This window comes from Stegodyphus dumicola, chromosome 5, assembly GCF_044657685.1.
Source record: "Stegodyphus dumicola isolate Sdum_Otavi_A_Nest chromosome 5, ASM4465768v1".
Lineage (NCBI taxonomy): Eukaryota > Metazoa > Arthropoda > Arachnida > Araneae > Eresidae > Stegodyphus > Stegodyphus dumicola.
Genome location: NC_140772.1, coordinates 62,256,967 through 62,279,287, shown reverse-complemented (window position 1 = coordinate 62,279,287; position 22,321 = coordinate 62,256,967). Strand labels below are relative to the sequence as shown.

At 31.3% G+C, this 22,321-nt stretch overlaps 1 protein-coding gene across 1 annotated transcript in view; it reads right to left on the bottom strand.

The window, feature by feature from the left end:
- Positions 1-22,321, bottom strand: part of Ltn1 (E3 ubiquitin-protein ligase listerin) — a 198,853-nt gene that overhangs the window by 6,592 nt on the left and 169,940 nt on the right. The window contains exons 27-30 of the mRNA XM_085816712.1: positions 17,249-17,378; positions 17,055-17,142; positions 15,637-15,831; positions 18-185 (exon numbers count right to left, since the gene is read on the bottom strand). Coding sequence (XP_085672838.1) covers positions 18-185; positions 15,637-15,831; positions 17,055-17,142; positions 17,249-17,378 — 581 coding nt within the window. The remainder of the gene's footprint in view (positions 1-17; positions 186-15,636; positions 15,832-17,054; positions 17,143-17,248; positions 17,379-22,321) is intronic.

Here is a 22,321-nt window from a genome sequence, read left to right as displayed (position 1 = left end):
AAACAATTCATACATACCAGGCATGCAGAATGGAACTTTTTCCTGCACACATGGCATGAAAGTTTTGGCAGCTTCAGAGAAGAACTATGTAAAATGTAGTAGCAGACCATGCATTCTTCCACTCCTTCAAACTTTTTGTCCAAATTCTTTTTCCAGATAGTTAAACCATCCAAAATAGAACCATTCTGTAAAAGAGAAATGTTTAATTGTACATCTGATAAATATATAAAAGCAAAATGTCAAACACTATTTAAATGTTTTACTTTTTATAAAAATAGAAAATATGAATAAATTCACGTGAACAAAATAAAAAAAAAGTTAATATGTACACCACGACTTATGGAATATTAAATTATACGTATTTTTTGCTGCATTTCATTTAAACTTATTTCCTCGAATTTCATTAGAGATACATTTTTCATTCAAATAAATTCAGTTCTCACTTCTCGGCAAGATAAAAATACATAAAAACTCAAAATATTTTCATTAAAAATTGAATATAGAAAAACAAAAAATACCAAATACAGTTAAAACAATTTAAAAATTTTTTACAATTAAAATTATAGTTTCTATGCAAAAACAAGCAATTCGGTTAGCATGCAAAAAGGCAGATTTTTCGGTGCACAAAACTAAAAGTTTTCCTTTAGTCCCACTCAGCAAATAAAGACACTGAAGGTCCAGAAAGAATTAATTCACTATTCTGCTAAGTTTCAAATGTTAACAAATATGGCTGCTATGGTGAAAAAAAAAAAAAGCAGGCTTAGCTGCACTTAAACAACTTTTAGGTTGTTGATAATTCTACAAATATTGCATGCTAAAGCCATAAAAACCTTCACGAGAAGATAAGAATAACATAATCGTTTTTAAAGCAAAAAATGCGCAATTTACCAACATATAAGGAAAAAAACTGAGCTCACCGAGCCGAGTAACAGAAAGTGGGTATATATATATATATATATAACATTTACTACTCCTTTTCTATATATATATTTAGCGCGACCCATTGCAACCAAAAAGGGAGGTACGCAACTACATATTATAGCAGTCCTATACGCAAATTTCCAATGTTCTGAGGCTATTTTTTTTATTTATCTGATGTACACACATATATACGTACAGATGCCATGAAAAAATTTCTTCTGAATACATTTCAAATCAGTTTTATAATTCGTTTGGGGAAAAAGAGTTATTTATTCTGTCCATACGTACAGATGCCACGTAGAAACATTGTTAAATTGTATTTGATATGGTCAAAATGGATAGTTTTGTTGAAATAGGGTACCCAGAATTTTTCGTGATTGCAATACTTCCTTTACTTCGTACAAGTAAAAAATCTGATGTGTACACCTCACGACTTCCTTGTATGGAATATTAGATTATATGCATTTTTTTCCTACATTTTATTTAAACTTATTGAATTAAACAGAATCTACTTCACCGACAGCACATAAACCACAATAGAATAAATGCACCCTTTAAAATTCATTATATTTATTTATCATAGTAACAATCTCATTCTTAACAGAGTTTCATCTCATTCACTTATGAACTCAGAATGCATAAAAATTATATCATCTGAAGAATTATCTAATCATTGCCACAAGTTCTACTCAAACACTACAATAAATCTAAAACAATGTATAAAAGAAATTAAACAAATAATAATAATAAAAATTCGGAAAAGCTTTCAGAGTTTACTTTATGCCCAAAGGAGCATTTTTAAAATGTTTTGTGTGTTACCTTTATTTATTAAACATCAAGTTCTTTGCACTTAAACCATAAAATTAAATTCAACAGCAATATTACAAAATAACTTTAAAATGGGCATATCCTTAGAATTTCCATTACACAGTTTCATGTGTTGAAAATAAAATTGTCCCACCCCCGGTACAGTGTTGTCATTGCTTGCTTTGAAATAGTCGAGTTTGTTAACCCATTAGCCGCTGGTGTTGCGTTGACGCAATGGTCAAAATAAATGCATATATAAATATAACTACCTAAGATATTTTATACCAGCAGATGATTTTGTGTAGGGAATATTATGAAGATTATTTCTGTAAAAAAAATATTTGTCTTCAACAATCATTTTCTTTATAATAATTAATCTCATACTTTAAGCAAAATTTTCGACCAGGTATTTTTGCTGAAAATATTTAACGAAAGAATCGCCGTCTTTATTAGTGATCTATTTTTAGTCAAGGTCACCGTTTATCAGAACATTACATTACTCAGATGTTTATATTTGTGTTGGGAAGGAAGGGAAAACAGGTGTTGCTCTGACGTAACGTCAGCAGGAAACAAGTAGTCAATTTCTTTTTTTCACTCATTCCTTTCTATGTTTTGGTTGTTTAAAAATGCCTAGAACGAGGTATCTTACATTAGAAGAAGCCCTTCAAAGATTTTTTGATGAAGAAACAGATGATGAAAATGTTAAAAATGACCAGGATGAAACTGATATTGTTGTTCTTCCCTCAGAAATTGCAGAAGCTAGTGATTAAGAAGAAAGGAATGGCAATGTTTTAAATAATGATAATGATATTTTACCAAATGATACTGCTGGAGAAGTTGAAATTCACGTAAGAACTAAGTTTCAGCCTTCTAAAAGCAGTTACAGTCATACTAAAAAGTTTAAAAAGCAGAAGACTGAAATCTTGAAGTGGATAAAAAAGGAACTGTTAGTTATGTCTCAAGGAGAACATGAAGAAGGAGATAGAAGAGAAATTATAAAAGACAAAATACAAGGTAAAACTAGTGCACAGATTTTCAATTTTCTTTTTGGTTTAGACATTTACTCTCTTTCATTGAACAGACAAATATATATGCTCAGCAAAAAAAAAAAAAAAAAAAAAAAAAAAAAAAAAAAAAAAAAATCCAAAATTTATTGCATCTGAAGCCTATATGAGAAGATTTATTGGAATATTATTGCTTACAGGATATCATTCTTTACCTCAAGAAAAAATGTATTGGTCTTTTGATAAGGACATTTCTGTTTCTGTTGTACTAGAATCGATATCACGTTTGCAGTACAGGAATATGAAGCAGAATTTGCATTTGACACTAGTCAAATTGACAATACTGATAAATTATATGAGATGATACCGTATCTAAATTTACTAAATATCACCACTTTTTACTACTTTAAATGTAAAGTCTCTTTTAGATTTCAGACGTGAGAATGCATTATTCTTTTTGCAAACTCATATTGAGAGTGTAGAATTAGCCAGAAATATATCAGCAGCAGGAAGACCTAGTAAATTCAGCATTCAAAAACCAATGCATGGAGGTGGTAGACATTTTATCGTAAAGTCCGTTGATAACAAAAGACTTTGATGTAAAGAGTATCATAGCCAGATTGTTTATAGATGCAAAGTATGCAATGTAGCTTAACATCATGATTGTAATCAAGCTTTTCATGCTTGAATCTTTCAATTGAAATAATCTGTATTTGTAAAAGAAATACAATGTATATTTTAATATTAAATCAATTACAAGTAAAGTGATTTGTAGATTTATAAAATGTTATACAGCTAAAAAGTAATCCTGCGCCCCACTCAAAAGAAACATCACACGAATAGAATCCTACTCACTAAACATCCGTAGTCTTATTCCGCTGATGTTGCGCAAACGCAACACTTGCTTTTTCCACACGTAAGAGCATTTTTTTTTTTCCAATGCAAATTTATGTTATAAATGTTTAATTTAATATTTGTTATTATTTTCATGAGAAAAGAAACATTCCTTGTAGTTTTGGCGGTTAATGAAAAATTCGTTTGTTGCAAACTATGAAATGATAATAAAACAATTTCTAAATTAGAACTTAGGGTTTCCAGAAGATGCCCATATTTGGTGGAGGATTATGTTATTCAAAATTTGATGGTTCTATGTACTGTTCTTTTATGACAAAGTGAGAAGCATACATACATTTATTCAGATTCTTTATTATTTAATTTCTTTAAATATAACATAGAGCGATAATATTTGGTATGAAAAATTTGAAAAGTGAAACAGACATTTAAAGTTTTCGATGCAAAAAGAAAAAAAAAAAAAAAATTAATAGCCCTTTGGGCTAAAAACAAACAGTTATTCGGAGATGATTCAGCACCGCTCACCTAATGCGCATGTGCTACTCGTAAACATTCTCCTCTGTCGAAGACATACTGGCGACATTATTTACTGCGAATATGAAATGCTTATTTCCACAAATTTCATCAGAGATATATTTCTCATTCAATTAAGTCTGTTCTCAGTTCGCGACAAGGCAAAATACATAAAACCTCAAAATATCTTCATCAAAAATTGAAAAATATACCAAAAAAAAATAATAATAATAATAAATAAAACACCAAATACGGTTAAAAACAATTAAAAAATTACAATTAAAATTAGAGATTCTACGCAAAAACAAACAATTCGGCCAGTGGGCAAGAAGGCAGATTCTTCAGTGTACAAAACCGAAAGTTTACTTTTGGTCCCTCTCGGTAAAAAAACACTGAAGATACAAAACTGACTTATTTCACTATTTAACCAAGTTTCAAATGTAAACAAATCTTGCTGCTAAGTTATGCTTAGTCGCACTTAAACTACTTTTAAATTATTAATAATTCTGCAACTATTGCATGCAGATAAATAAAAGGTGTAAAAATCTTAACCAAATTATAACAACATAATTCAATCATTTTTAAAGCAAAAAATGCACAATTTACCAACCTATAAGAATAAAAAAACTGAGCTCACGGAGCCGAGTAACAAAGTATATATATATATATATACACACACACACACTTTTGGTGCGGCCGATTGCAACCAAAAAGGGAGGTGCACAAGTACATATTATGTCCTATATACAAATATTCAATGTTCTGAGGCTAAAAGTTTTTGAGTTATGCAAGATACGTACATATGCATGTACGTACAGTGATTTAGGTTTCGTTTGGTTTATGTGACCATGGCAAAACCTTGAGGGCTATCTGCCTAAGAGGAAGATTGCCTTTATGTAGGACTTTTTAAAGGAGGCTGGAGGTATATAAATTACACACGGAGAAAACCACGAAAACGCCTATGCAGCGAATCGCAGGATTCGAGCCTCGGACCGCACTACCAGTGTTCAGTGAAATTAGTGCTCGGCTGCTAGTAGGCCAAGCATGACTTAGGATATATAGGATTTACATATAACGTTCTTCTACGATATGTATTTTGTCACAAAATCAGATTTTTTTCAAAAATGGTATGCCAATTTTTTTCCAGATTTCGATTTTATGCTTAAAATTATGCCAAACTGATAAGTTTTGTAAAAATTGCAGCAGCAGCATTTTTAAAATTCACATTCAAAATTTTAACCCTGGAATGTTAATTAATGGTATATATTTAAAAATATCGCTTTTTAAAGTAGATTTACTTGATTTCTTTGATAATTTGAAATTTAATTTATTCCAATTTAAACTTAAACACAATCTCTGTTTTATTTTAAAAATTTGTATTTTAAAATAATTTTTATGAATTTTTTGAAAAAAGTTTGAGTTATAACCTATAAAAATTTTACCATCATCTTAAAGTAAATTTATATGCATACATGCAAAAAATTAATTTTTCATCCAAAATTTTCAAAGATAAACATGAATTTATGTATTGGTGCGTTTTGAAATTTAACATATGTTATAAGCAATAATTATGCCAAATGTGGTTTTTGCATTTTGTTACAATCTTTAATGAATTACAACACTTATTTTTAACCTTAAATTCCCAAATAAAGTTTTACTGAGGATTATTCATATAGAAATTATTCTCATTTTTATTAATGATGTATAATAAATATTTATTAATAATATATATTCTCTAAATTTATACAAAAATATTAATGAAAAGTTCAAAGATCTTTTCTTTTTTGTAAGTTCTTACCTTTACCACTTTATCGTCTGCCATTTAACTTCATTTCATACTATGCAACCAAATTTATCTGCAGATTTCAAAACTGTATTTATATACGTATTCAATGCTTTTGAACACATTAAACAATGCGCCGAAAATATAATAAATAAAACATGCAATTTTCTACTACTGAAATGTTTAACAGCGGCATTTTCTTCTTTTCTGTGTGTTACAGATATCACAAATAAAATAATTCTGAAGATGTCCAAAGACATTCTGTGGCCAAATTCTTTTCTAAGCTAGCTAGTTAATTGCATAATATACTTTTAAACAAACTGTTTTCTATACATGAAAGACCCCTAATTTTATCAACAACCCTGCCTTTTTTTCAAAGCACATTATAACAATTTTTAATATTCAAACTGTGATATAAACATTCAATCTTGTAGCAACAGAATTCATCAGTCATATTCCCAAAGTGGCTTATGTAGAATTCATCCACAACTATTCTGGGTTTGATAGCCAATGAGGACATGGTCTTTATTACATAAATGTAAGGTGAGTTTTTAAATAAAAAAAATCCATTTTTTATTTTAAAATACATTTTCATTGCGAGCTTAAAATTCTAATTTAGAATGTATTTGTCAAGACATGAATTCTAATTATTAGTTATATAATAAATGATTATTACTGTTACATTTATTTTGATATCAGTATCATTTCTGTTTTATTTGTTGTTATATTAGAATTTATAACAATTCATTTTGTACAATAATTTCAAAAATTGCCCTTTTCTGTGCACTTGCTGCTAATTTTATATCAACCTGCACTTCTACTCTTTCCTTCAACTTCACAAAAAAGCAAAAATTTAGTGAATTTTACTAAAGAATGACAATATAAATTTAAAAAGTGAATATTGGCAATTCAACCATTGACACTATGTCTCTCATAAACCTATTAGTTGGATAACTACAGTAATTTTTAGCAAGTTTCTGGTTTTGTGGTTTAGAAATCTGCATTTTGATTAAATTAGACAAATTGATTATTTAAATATGGCAAAGCATATGTGGCTATCTATGGAGAGAAATGCATTCATGGAGGATATTTTTATGGGGAAGTGGCTCGTATTCAAGTTGTACATGGAGCAAATTTCTTAATTAGGAGCCAAGTTATTGGACTCTAATTTACTATTTGATTTGCAAATATACAGTACAAAGTCCGAAATCCATTATCCGGAATGATCTAAAATCTGGACCTCAAAACCCAAAGTTTTTCTCGTAGGCTTCAAGCATGCACATTTAATTCCCCCCTCTGTGCATAGTAAAATATCTGGAGAGTACCGATTCTTAATTTCACTTCGACACTAAATATTATTATCCCGACTTGTTATTGAAGGAACGATCATTTTAGCATAAATTTGCACAATCAGTAATTTGGCTCTGTTGCTGCATGTCTGCTTGGCACATCTCAAACCAAAACATTCCACATAGATACATCGTTGATCTGACACACCTGGTGAATCATTATTTATTATACTTTCCTTTTTTTCCGCATGTTTATCAAACCATGACAACTTGAGAAATGATTCATGTAGTGATGCCTAAACAATGTTTTTATGTTAGTAATTGAATAATAAAGGAATATGGTTATGCTGACATAACGCTTGGCAATGATTACAGATTTAAGTTAAATGTGCTAAAAAATGTTGACGAGGAAAAATTTAAAAAAAAATTCTTTCCATATGCTAAAATTAGATTTTGTTGATGATACTCATAGACCCAAAGATTACATTTAGGGCTATTTGAATTAAGAATAACTAATTTGTTATTCACATAAACCAGAACCAGCACCAGGGCTCGTATAGCCGCACCAAGTCACAGAAGTTAGGACCCACAGAGACTGCATCAGGCGGTAAGCTATTTAGTGCCAGCCCTCAATAAGGCTTAAGTATGTGTGGGAATTTACTTATTCAGAACTCTGACAAGCCTTAAGCATGTGCAAGAAATAGACATAAGTATAATAAAGAACTAATACAATTCAGGCTTAATTGTCTCAGTGCACGATAGAAGCAAGATGGAATTTAATGGAACAACTTGTTAATGGCCAAGCTCATGATGCGTAGCCAAATATGTAGATTGAAGAATAGCTAAATTTGATTATGATAGACATGAATTTTAAAGGTTTTCAAATATCGTAAAACAAAGGTGAAATTTTCCAATTAATGGATTTTTTAAAGAAATATGGAGAAGCGGTAATAAATGATGATATAAAACAAGTTTTTCATTGTGATGACAATGCTTCTTGATGATTAATCAATTAATGAATAGTGTAATCTGTAGTATGGTTCTAGATCCAGAAAATACCGCTACCGATAGTGAAAAAAGTGTCAGAAAATTTACTGAAAACGAGAAAATTTCGATTTCGATTTCGAGTTAGTCGGAATTCTCGAAACAGCAGTTACAGGACTTAAACAATGTAACTAAAAAGGAGATTATGGGCTGTCTACAGAATTAAAGTGAAAGTATTAGCATAAAAAATGAAGCAACTTAAAAAACTTACATTGACAGAAATGTTTAATAAGGTAAATAAATATTAAGCTTTTTTTTTTTTTTTTTTTTTTTTTTTTTTTTTTTTGTAAATTTTGATACCTTTCAGATCATAAATACTTTGTTATTTCACAAATCATGATTTTATATTTTCGATTTTACAATTTTTACATGCCATCTTATTAGATTTAAACTGATGATCTAATATCTGGAAAAATCCCAAATCCGGAATCGCTGAAATCCCAACGAGTCCGGATTTTGGACTTTGTACTGTATAAACTTTGTTATATTTTTAGGCACAGGAAACTTTTTTTTATGGGAAAGTGGCCCCTATTAAAATTGCACATGCATGAAATCATTTGATTTGGGAGCCAGGTTACAATAGCAGCTCTAATTTACTATTTGATTTGCAAATATTTAAAATAAACAATGTTATATTCTCAGGCAGAAAAAACAGAGTTTATATATTTGTTAAACACATTTTAAACTACCATGCAACAGTGCATTTTAATGTTGAGTTATTAAATTTTCTATTATTGCACACATGAGGTGTTCTTGAAATCTATGCTTAAGATGGGTTGATTATCTCCCTACATTATTCATCTTGGGAAGATTAAATTGGTGCATTAGATTTATCAACATTAGATTAAATATTAATGCATTAAACAACATTAGATTTATCTTACAAGCTGAGATGCCAAAAAAATTCTGAAGTTTTAAGTATTTGGTTCAATAGTTGTCTTTAGATGATTTTTAATCTAATGTTGTTTAGTTGGAAATAGCTGTTCCAAACGTGCTATATTGCACAATATTGTACCTTTCTTCTGGTCAATAACCACTTCATACAGCCTCTCTGTCTTGAAAATAAGTATGTGTACCTAGTCACCCCACAATTTTACCAGATTCGACTCCTTTCATCTGACTATTTTTCCATCCTAAAAACTAAAGTACCCTTTCAAAGACAAGTTTTTTTTTTTTTTTTTTTTTTTTTTTTTTTTTTAAATCAAAGAAGAGATGAGAGGATTGCAACATTTTGTTCTTAGAGCCATACCAAAAACGGGCCTCTAAAAATCTCTTATTATCTGTCATTTGTATTAAGACAAAAAGTCGCATTAGCATAAACTCTGCAGCACTACTTATATTTTTTAATATATTCTGATTATTTAATTTCCCTACTGAGAGTATACACAAAAACTTTGATTACTTGATTTTCAGTTAGCTGAAATTTTGGTTCAATGGTTTCAGAAGAATTTGAAGGTTAAGTCAAAGTGAATATCAAAACCTACTGTTTAAAACCAATACTAATCCAAAGTCAAATTTTCATATTTGCTTTCTGAGGAGTGTATCCCTTCAGTTTTAGCTTACTGACATTGAATTGATTATTTTCTTTTTTGAATCATAAAAGTGAAATTCCTACGATATGATATATATCTATATCATAAAAACACACTTTTAAATTTAAAAAAAAACTATATTTGACAGTGCCCCCTTGGCAAACTTGGAGGTATATGGACACAGAGTTTATGCAATTCTTTGATTTGTTATTATAGCTTTGTTTAGCGGTGATTTTTGCGATAAATAAAGCTAAAAACAAGTCAAAGAAATGCACAAACTCGATATCTACGTACACATCGACCTATTTTCACTTAAAAAAACACCACAGAATTGCACAAACTCGGCATTGCGCACAAAAAATATATAATCTCGAAAACTTATTTAGAAAGTTCTCTGTCTTCAATGTGTGGCACACAAAATTCCTAAAGAGCATCCAAAAACTTTCCTCAAACTATGTTCCCTTTCTAAAGGAACACTTTATATGGTGACCATTTAAAACTTTCTTGCGACAAACCCATTCAAAGCTGTTGAAAATATGACCTATTGTAACCCTTTTTCTGCATCATCTCTGCTCCTTGAAATAATTATAACTTTTACATAAGGTTTAGTTCACATTTTTAGAGGGATATAGGAATTACTTCTACTTCTTTTTTCACTCCACTGTTTGTATTAAGAATGGACTGTTCCGGCCTAATTAAGATGCAAAAACGAAACTTGATGTTACGTCATCTGGAAAGCCAACAGCTGATTGGCTGCCGTGAGATGACGTCATGTCTACTTCAGGTATAAGAATCTTGCATTGCTCTGGCTTATTCCTTCTGGTTCCTGTTTCATTGTTCCTTGGTGTGCCGTTCCAGTGCTCATTGGAAGACACAGTGGATTCGTGCCGTCCAGCAATAAGTACAGTGGTTCCAGTCCATGATTTTTCCTGGATTCTGCAAAGCGGCTACAATGTGAGCAACTGCCATGGGCGGCATCCAGTTTCTATGGTTCAGGATCTCAAGTTGTGGTTCCTGGTGGTCAACTGCCGTGAGCGGCATTCTGTTTCCAAAGTCAAGGGACGTCAAATTTCAAGCTAAGATTTCCGGTGAGCAACTGCCATGAGTGGCAATCTGTTCTATGTTTTCGCGGCAATAAATTCCAAGCTGTGATCTCTCGTGTGTAACTACAGTGAACAGCTTTTGCCAGTTCAAGTGCACTCAAGGTTTTGTTTAATTTTTCAGGTGCCTTCTTGGCCAAAAAGCATGGACCTATTTATAGTGAAGTGAAATTCATATTAACTGCGTAGTTTTTGTTCTGTGATATGTTTTTTGCATATTGGAATGCCAGTATTCAAAGATCAGGTAATGTATTGCTGTATCATTAATAGTGTAATATTCTTTAAAGGATAAACCCTTGGGGTTAATGAATAGTAAACTAAATGTAATTTTTGATAATGTTACACTCTGGTGTTGATTAAATTTATTTATTGTATTTTTATTTTTATATATATTGTTAATAAATAAGTTAAGTTTAAAACTTTTGTCTTCTATGTCTGCACAATATATAATCTTAGGGAGCTTCTATTGCTATTTCTGCTAAATGTTTTTATAACTTTAAACTTTGCTTTTGCATCAAAAGCCATCTGAATGATCTTTATGTTCGACCACATGCATTTCCTTTGTACAAACAGGATACTTATAATTGCAACTAAGTAAACCTTCATTTACACACCAGTCAATTAATGCTTCCCCCCCCCCTTCGTTCCAAATCCTATAGAAATTTCAAATTAATCTTACCACATTCAGCCGTTTTATAGATTAAACCACAAAACCAACATCCAACACACAAACAAGCCCTTACAAATCTTTTCCCATCAGTCAAATTCATGCAACCAATTATGTCATAATAGGGTTTTCATAACATTCAACTACTCAGGTTACCATAAATGAAACAACAACTTGGCAATAATCCAGCAGGCACTCTTTACTCAGGTTTCCATAAATGAAACAACAACTTGGCAAGGGCACCGTCAAATATAGGCTAGGCAAATTAAATATTTAACAAAACAAATTAAAAGCTTTAAGATTAATAGTTTTGCACACATCCTTTTTTTTAAATAGAGGAAATATAAATTTATATATTAATATTCTTACAAAGAATGTTTCAAATAACTAGTTTTTCCTGTTATTACAGTTAATTTTAAAATATGCTCTTTAATATGTCAGTTACTGGTCTTGCAAACACAATATTAAGATTGGATGACTAGGTGGGGAAATCCTTTGTTCCTCTATTATTTGTAAGTCATGTTCAGAATTGCCAACTCTCCTGGTTTAAGTGGGAAATTCCCGACCATTCTCCCACCTACCTGATTTATAACAAATTTCTCCCGACTTTCTCTTATTATTAAAATTTCTCAGGATTTTTATGTAGTTTGGCTTAGTATTTTGTTGTTTGCACATAAAAAAATGATCTTGGATGTCTGAAAGCACTAGATTTTTCTCTATATTACATATAAAAGAAAATGAAAGTTGTTTCATCAGTGCAAAATTATGGTGTGCTTCTGCTTAGTGAGTGAGAGCACATGTGTCCACAGATGTCATGTTCCAGTTATCCAATGAGCATCGAGTGCCACTACTTGTCATCTGACATATACAGGGTGATCAGCGAATAAGCCCCGATTTCAAAATTAAATATCTCTACAATAAAAATTGATAGAATTACACGGTAAACTGTGCATTTATTAGCAAAACTGTAAAAATGGTGTACAAAAGTTTAGAAAATTTAGTTACAAAAATCATTAACAGATTGCACTCTGCGCTGAACACTCTTTCTCTGAAAGAAATTTTAAAAAAATTAAAAAAATAAAGCAGCCTTTGCAATCAAAGTACAGTTTTTCCAAAATGTTCACCGTTCGAAACAATGAGGCGGCGTAAATGAACAATGAAATTTGACATCACATCTTGCAGTGTCTCAACGGAAATGGAATGACATGCAACACCAATCAATGATTCAAGCTCATCTAGAGTAGCAGGATTGTTTCAATAGACAGCGTCTTTCAATGCGCCCCACAGAAAGAAGTCACAAGGACTCAGATCGAGAGAATATGGAGGCCAAGCTATTCCTGTGTCAGTAAATTGCGGATAATCTAATGCAATTACTCTATTCCCAAAATATTCATGAAGAAAGCGAAAAAATTTATCTGTTCGATGTGGTCGAGCCCCATCTTGCATGAACCAGTTGATAGCTGGTCGATCCTCCAACTCTAGTTGAGCGCTGACAAATTATTCCAAAATTGTAATGTAACGTTCAGTAGTTATCGTTTCTTGTACAAAAAAGGGTCCGATAATGCCTCTGACGATACCGCAGCCCATGCCATAACTTTAGGCTAATGCAGTGCGTTTTCTTCACACAAATGAGGATTTTCGGTACCCCAAAATCTCCAGTTTTGTTTATTAATGATTCCATTCAAATGAAAATGTGCTTCATCTGTGAACTGGATGCAGCTCCCATTAAATCTGTCGTTGTCGATCATTGTTAGAATCTGATTCACAAAGTCAACCCTTTGTTGCACAGCTTTCATGGGTATTGGCCTGATGACTTTGGATTTTGTATGGAAACAGCCGTAAGCTATTTTTAAATATTTTTTGTGTGCTCGTGTACTTCGAACCTGTCTCTGATGCAATCCGTCGGATGCTTTACTAGGATTTTGCTGAACAAATCCAGAAACTTTGGCTGCATTTTCAGGAGTGACTATAGTTTGCTTAGTCCCAACATTTCCCTTTCGATCATCAGCCACGCTGCTAGTCCATGTGAATTTCACGAAGAGCATGTGAATGGTTTTCGCGTTGGGGCCACCTAAAGCATTGAATTGGTTTTGAAAACTGGGACGTGTTGCCGTAGGACTGTGTTCTAATCGGTGAAATTCCAGAACCAAAATACACATTGTTCAATGGAATACATTATTTCACTTTTTATGCTAGCCTCTTTTCACTAGTCAACAGTTGTACTGATCACTTTCGACTTCGAAGCACATTTTAAAAGCTATTGATAGGTCACTGTGATTAGAGTGCCATCTGTTAACGATTTTCATAACTAAATTTTTTAAACTTTTGTACACCATTTTTACAGTTTTTCTAATAAACGTAGAGTTTACTGCATAATTCTATCGATCTTTGTTGTAGAGATATTTAATTTTGAAATCATGGCTTATTTGCTGATCACCCTGTATTAGCCAATGAGAACAAAGCAAGATCAAGGTTGTTATTTTGTTCATCTTACTGCTGAGCGGAGTGAGTGCACATGTTTTCGAGAAATAGTTTAAGAAATTACAATCTTCTGTTTTAGTTATATCTGCAAAAAGATAAAATTATCATGTACTTCTCAAAAATCATACACAGATGACTTTCCTTCTGTTATTTCCTCAATGAAATGTAACACATTTGCAGCGTGTACAGTTTGTCATTGCAGTTTTTAGATTTTGCACAGTGAAGGGCCAATGTTCTCAAACATATATGCGTGCACAAAGACATAAGGAAAGCATGAGTTCTACTGAAAAAAAAAAAAAAATTACAGATATGTTTCCTGATAGCGAAATCACTAAGAAATACTCAAGTGCGATGACCAAAATGGCTGCAATTGTTAAAGAAATGGGTATGAAATAAAACTGCAGTTACTGACTGCATTAAAACAGTTCCACTTTGCTTCTCTACAAATGGAAGCAATAATACAATTCAAAATTGTATCTAGTTGTTGTTTCTTTTTTAATCCAATGTCTTCCAAAGTTAAGAGTGGTTTATTTTCTGTCCCCACTTCATTCGACAGACTTTAATACATCATAATTAATTATTTAAACTTTAAAAGAAAATGCAGTTCCTCTAGATAATTGCTTAGCACTTGGTGCCAATAATGCACCACTCATGGTAGGCTAATGGCAGGCATCTTAAAAAAGGAAAATTCAAATTTGCAAATTATGAAATTGCAACCTGTCACCTCTTAAACTTAGCAGCTGAAAAAGGGAGCAGCTTCTCTGCCAATAAGTGTGGATGAACAAATCGTTGATATTTATCACTATCTTCAAAGAAGTTCTAAAAGGAAGAAAAATTTGAAACAATTTAAATAGCTGCATAATACTGAAATAAGGGGGGTTAAACATGTGTGTATCCACTGGCTGCCTTTATAGAAATGTTTATCTAGAATTCCTGACCAATGGAACCCACTTTTTAAGGAACCACATTTTTTAAGGAAGAAAAAAATGCTTCTGGAGTTAAAATAAAAGGCTGTATTTATAAAGTACCTAAATTAAATGGAGATGTAGTTGTCACTTCCACTCTTAAAAATAGGTGTGAGAAAAATAACATAATTTCTGCACCAGTGAGCAATTTAATTGGCAATTCTCAAAATAATACTGCAAAATATAAGTGTAAAGCTGATACAAATTTCTCGCAAAATAAAAAAAGTGCTCAACAAGGGAAGTATAATATGATCGTTGTAAGTTTATCTTGTGAAGAATGAATATTTATGTTTTTGTATTCAAACCTTAACAAAGCTTTTTTTTTTTTTTTTTTTTTACATTTCATTTTGCCATCAGTCAATACTTTTAATACAGTTCTACAAAGCAAATTTTCGATTTAAATAAATACCTTGCATGTTTTGCACAGTTCTAAATGTATTAATTTTCAAAATAAAAAGCCTGTAACTGAAATGTGGAAGGGAATAATGCTTGTTAAGAGAACTATCATCATAAAAGAAAAAAACAAAAAGAGTTTCAGAAAAATTTCAAAACAAAATATTAAAATATTAAATATCAAAACTCTAAATTATATCAATTTACCTTTTCAAATGTTTCTTAGCAAATTAAATTCAATTAGCAGATTTTCTTATCAAGTTAAAATTGTAATAAGATAAAAACCTGGTATGTCAGGACTGTAGTCAGTTGCATTAACCAGTTTCTCCATTCTTGTACTGCAACGACTATTTTCCCCCTTCGGTCTGCAGATATAGGTCCAAGTGGATAATTAGCTGGAAGCTGTACACTCAATTCTATAGCAGAATCATCAATAGTGTAAGTGGCAATCACTTCTCTTGATCCAGGTCTGGCTCTAACCTGGAATGGAATGGAATAACCTTTACTGCTTATTGAGAGAAATTCATTCCACTACTTAATGACATCTATTTACAGTATTAAATTGAAAATCACAGTATTTGTTTATCAGAAAAATTAAGGCATAAAATATTTTCATAGGGGGAAAAAAGTTAATGACCTGCAATATTTAAAAAAATCCTGAACAGAGAAAAGTCTTTGTTACATAATTAGAATAAAACTATGCAGTTATCTGTCTCAAGATTTCTTCCATACAAAGTATCCCATAGGAACTAATTTATATACAATTTTCCAATAAGAATGATATGATTTTAAAATGAAATAAATAAAAACTTCTTCAGATACAACCAAACTTTTCATATTATTTTGAAATACTATTTATGACATTACATTTTGAATAAATAAAACATCATTTAAATATATACCTCGACTTTGTCCAAACAAGGGAATTTGATGAGCACGATTTTTATTGTCTGCAATAACTCAGACCTTATGTCATGAATGCAGCTTTCAATGTTTATTCTTAATGCGTTAGGGATTTGTACTTTATTGCACTGACTTCAAATTAGGAAGGCCAACTATCAGTAGCATTTCATGCAATTATTGTTTCACCAAACTTTTTTGCAATACATAGACAATGCCATTATCAGTGTGACAAGGCACCGTCTTGTTGAAACCACATGTCCACCAAATTCGGCCACAGAAAATATTATCATTTATTAATATTGCTCAACAGTTGCTGTACCACATCTTCCTCGTTTTGGGGGGGGGAATGTTTCGATAATGTAACTATGCCATAAACTACACCACACAGTGACCTTTTGTGAATGCAAAGGCTTCTCGTGCAACTCTTGGGAACTGTTTTCACATTAAAAATGACAGTTTTATTTGTTCCACAATTTGGTTGTAACTGCAAAAATATTTTGTACAAAAACAAATTATTAATTATTAAGCAAGATTTGAGGAATCTCTGTTAGATGTCAGAGCTATAACTACGTGTTCCTAATATTACCACCAGGTATTTGGCAAGAGCTTCATGCAAAAATAAAAATTAAGAAAATGACTTTCATCTCAGGCCAGTAAATTATCAAAAACAGAAAAAATAAATAATAAACAGATAACTTGTCAATTATTTTTTACCATGATATGATAAATAATGTTACTGCAAAGCATGCTAAATCAGTTAATATTTTATTTTAATATAACTATAATATAACATTACTTACTATCATGTTTTCAAATTTCACTTCATTGTCATGTACTGCTTGAATTTCCTCAGCACAAAGAATTCCACTTATATACTTTGATGTAAATCTGAAATAAAGTGCACGTTTGATTTTAAATATTAATTATGCTAAATAAAAAAATCAGAAATATTTAATTACATATTATTTATAAACAGCAATAATAATATAAAAACCTGTTAACAAGGTCAGCAGATCTTTTGTCTAAATTGTTCCACCATGTTCTGACAGAAGCAGGAACTCTCCTAAGTGCAGTTGCAAAAACATAACATGCAAAGATTTGTATTTCTTTAGATGATGGATCACCTAAATTTAAAATAAGTAAAAAAAAAAAAAAAAAAAAACAGCAAATTATGGAATTTAAAGAAAATAGCTACACATTTTGGTAAATAAACTCATATGGTTCACATTACATTTTATTTTAATTAAAATTGAAAATTTTGCTTTACCTCCTCTGAATATTAACTAATTTCCAGAAAGAAGAATGAAACAGAATACTATTGCTGCTGAGAGTTCAAAATTAAAGGAACAGTTTTAAAATTCTAAATGAAGATAAAATTAGTTTCATTAACATGATCTGATTTAAATCAGAATTATCTGATTATCCCACAATCCTTCTGTCTCCCTTCTGAGGTCTGCGCTTATTGCAAAAGTTTTTTTGTTCTCTTTTAGTGAAGAAATTTTGGCTATCAATTGAATATCATCAGCTATGTTTATATAATATCAAGAAATTAATGATTACTTAATTTTAGCCTGTTTCACATTTATATATATAAAATAAAAAAAAAGGGGGGGAGAAAAGAAAAACACACCTCAAGATTAAAAATATAGTTTTAACTTCAATTAGAAGCAGAGAAATTATAATGGATATTTTTTATCAAAACAAAGTAAGCTATTAACTGTCAAAAGTTCCAGAACATTTAATTGCTTTGTATTGACAACACAATACATTTCTGCAACCACTTCAAGTTATTTAGAACAGTAGCTTTCTGTTGTATAGGGGCGTACCCAAAAGAAACCAAACTAATATTTCAGTGAGCACAGCTTTTGTATTGCCACATTTTTGCTGCTAGGAGTGCATGCAGTAAACATTCCTGAGTCAGTTAACTGAGTGCCATTTTTGAAGGTCAGGAATACTTTTGGCACAGTTTACAGTGACAACGGTTTTGTGTGATCATTATTCGCAATGGCCGATTTTTGTGTGACAGTGCAAGACGTTGAAATTCTGCTTTTTGCTCCGAAAAAGTGGAACAGAAACTCTTTGAATGTTAAAAATGGCATACAAGAACGATGCTACGGTAAAACTAAAGTGTTTGAGCATTTTTCCCATTTAAAAAATGGTGAAATGTAAACTGATTACAAACCTCATTCTGGTCATCCTTCAACAGTTGACACATGTGAAAACGTTGAAAAAATTCATGCAATCATCAATGGAGATCGATGACAGATCATTGAAGAAATTGTAAGAGTGACTTGAAGTTCAGTGCAGTGAATTTTGACAGAAGATTTAAGAATGAAAAGGGTGCCTGCCAAATTTGTGCCTTAACTGCTGGGCATGTAGAAGCATGCTGTGCTTTGAAAGATAAGTCTCAAAATGATCCAAACTTTTTTTCAAAAATTACCACAGGTGATGAAACTCAGTGCTATGCTTCGATCCTGAATCAAAGCAACAATCAAGCCAGTGGAAGACTTCAAGTTCACCTTGCCCATAGAAAGCTTGTCAGGTGAAATCAAACATTTAAAACAACGCTGATTTGTTTTTAGATGTAAGAGGAGCCATGCATTCAGATTTTGTTCTGCAGAGTCAGACAGTTAACCAGGCTTTTCTACTTGGAAGTTTTGAACAGATTGCGTAAAAGTGTGCGGCAGTTGGGCGAGTGGTTTTTCCATCATGACAATGTCCCTGCTTATACAGCCCAGTCTGTACGTCATTTGTTGATCAAAATTGGTATGTCTCCTGTTCTTCACCCCCCCCCCCATACACACATGACCTTGCTCCGTGCAACTTTTTTTTCCCTTAGAATGAAAAGAGAGATGCAAGGAAAGCGTTTTGCTCCTGTTGCTGAGGTGAAGAAAAAAACAACAGAGGTGGTGTCAAGCATCACAAGAAATGAATTTTAACAATGTTTTGAAAAATGGAATAAAATATTAGACAAGTGCATTAGTGCAAGTGGAGAGTACTTTGATGGAGATTGAAGGTTTGTACTTAAAATCTGAATAAATAAATTTTTAAAAAAAGTTTGATTTTCTTTGAGTATCCCTTCGTCAGTGATTAAGCTAATAATTCCTTTCTTTCTTTCTTTCTTTTTTTTTTTAATTTCCATATATCAGACGCTAAAACATAAAAGTGGCACGGGATTATTTTCTCTTTGCTAATTTCTTACTATTTCTGTTAAATTACATATATTGAGACACACTAGATAAGATTAAATAATCATTCTTTTCATCACTTTATTTTGCCAATGCTCTCAAAACCATTACAAGAAACACTGAATACTTCAATATCAGTAACCTCAGAAACAAGCACAGCTTTGGATGTTTAACACTAGAATGGTGGAAAAATCTTACCTACTGGAACGGCGGTAAGGGGTCATTTTGACCCTTCGATAAAGTACAGAAATAACAACGGTAAAACAATTTTAAATGCCATAGATTGGAACAAATATGTACTTCATATGTATTTCATAATTTATATTTAATATCACATGACAATTTATTGACTTGTTAAAATACTGTAAATATATCGAGTATATGTGGCGATCAATTGAATCATACTACAATTACTCATTAATTTGATATAAGAATTGATTTCAAATAAATGGTTTCACAAATTAAAACTAATGTTAACTCAAATAAAACATAATTTATATAATAATATTTTTTATGTACTTAATTGGAGGATAATTCACTCTCTAAATCCAGAAATGAGAAATGTTCTCTGATGTTTCAGTTATATCATTATATGTGTAGCTGAATGGAATATGTAAAGTATTTTATAATTTGTTTCAATTCTATTTAATGTTTAAAATATTAGAGATTACACATATGCATTAAGAATTAATGCAGTTGATACAAAAATAATTTTTAACAATTTTTCCAGTGCATTTTCCGCACACAACTTTGGAACAAGAGGCACAATATTCTTGAGATTTATTTCCATTGCATCTCTGTACTTGACACTTTTTTCTCTTTATATCCATTTTCTTTTCATGTGTTTTTTCTGAAGACTCAGGAAGGATCTTTGGGAGTATTGAAGTCATATGTACCACTCTTAATGCCTCTCCTAATTTCAGTAGAAAATCTCTCCTGTTAATGGTGTATCCTGTTATACTTTTATAAATTATCCAGACGTTCAAAGCTGCGTGATCCAAAATATTGAAAAAGATATGTACAGGCCATCGTCTAGAAGCCGATTTGACTGAATATTTTCAGCATATCTGATCACGAATATAGACACCATACTTTGTTGCGTTGTAAAATGCTATTGAATCGGGCAACTTGTTGAGACTATCTTCAGTTTTTACAGTAGAATGTAATGAGCTCAGTAGAAAAACGCTTTTGTTTCTTTTGCCTTGATAGATGGTAAGTGTGATATTATCATGTTCTACTATTGTCGATGAATAAAGATTACTACACATATTTTTCAAAGATATAGGAATTTCTCTTCTGTTCTTTTTCATTGTGCCGATCATAGTTGTATTTTTTTATTTTAGCTTTTCTGCTAATTTAATGCTAATAAAATAGTTATCCATGGTAATATTCCTCCCTATGTTTAAATGTGGCTCCGTTAATTTTATGACAACATTTTCAGACAAACGTAATTGAGGATTTGCTGTTTCATCTTTTCTTAAATAAGGAAATCCATTCAAGAGGTTTTTTAGTATCAACATCGACAGATAACCAAAATTTGTCAAAATCGAACCTTAAAAATCGTTTTATTTCTTTGAATCTATCTCTTGATATAGTTTCTTTGCAAAATGGTATTCCCCATGCTTCGGACCACAAGGAATATAAATCTAAGCCCTTTGCTCCTATTACTCCTCGAACATACAATATAGTGACAAAAGCATATAACTCAGCCAAAGATAACTTCCAGTCTTTATTTTTAAGTTGCCAATGAGCTTCGGATTCTATACATTTCTTTATATGCAGCAAGATATCATCATCAATAAAAAGCTTGAAAGCACTAGACACTTTGTCCTCAAAAACATGACTCTTTGCAAAAGATGTTGGTCTTGCTGTTTCTTTTAGAACATTATAAGCAGGATCACGACTGCACGCTGAATTTTTGGAATTTATTTCATTCCATACAGTATTATCAGGAGCTGTAAAAACAGTTTTGGAAATACCCTGATCTGTTTTTGCCTGTTTATTTCTGCTGAGTTCTTCGTTTACTTCACTGTCCTCGGATTCACTAATAGTTTGTGTCTGGAATTCATCTTCAGTTTCTACAGAAAAATTATCAATTTCACCTCTGTCAGATTCATTTTCAGATAGCTCCTGCAACAATTTTTTAATTTCTTCATCCGTAAGACCTCTTTTTCATGATTTAGACATATTTTGTAGAAGTTAAAAAAAGTAGAAAAATATCAGACTATCAGAAAACAACAGAGAATATAATTTTAGCGTATGATTCTCACAGCGTAAAGAAAAGGTGATAATGAACTTGACGACACAATTTATTTCCTTCCATATAGTATTATCAGGAGCTGTAAAAACAGTTTTGGAAATACCCTGATCTGTTTTTGCCTGTTTATTTCTGCTGAGTTCTTCATTTACTTCACTGTCCTCGGATTCACTAATAGTTTGTGTCTGGAATTCATCTTCAATTTCTACAGAAAAATTATCAATTTCACCTCTGTCAGATTCATTTTCAGATAGCTCCTGCAACAATTTTTTAATTTCTTCATCTGTAAGACCTCTTTTTAGTTATTTAAGACATATTTTGTAGAAGTTAAAAAAAGTAGAAAAATATCAGACTATCAGAAAACGACAGGGAATATATTTTAGCATATGATTCTCACAGCGTAAAGGAAAGGTGATAATGAACTTGACAACACGATTTATATGTACTGAAATACTGATTTGGGATTACCAAGAAAACATCTGTCCTAACTGTTATCACCTGCAGTAAGTAAGCTGAACTAACAAATGGGAAAATACATCTATAAAATAAACTATTTCTGTAAAGAAATGTAAGCATGAAAAACCCTGCATCTACCTTCCTTGCAGTATTTTTTCAAAGGAAT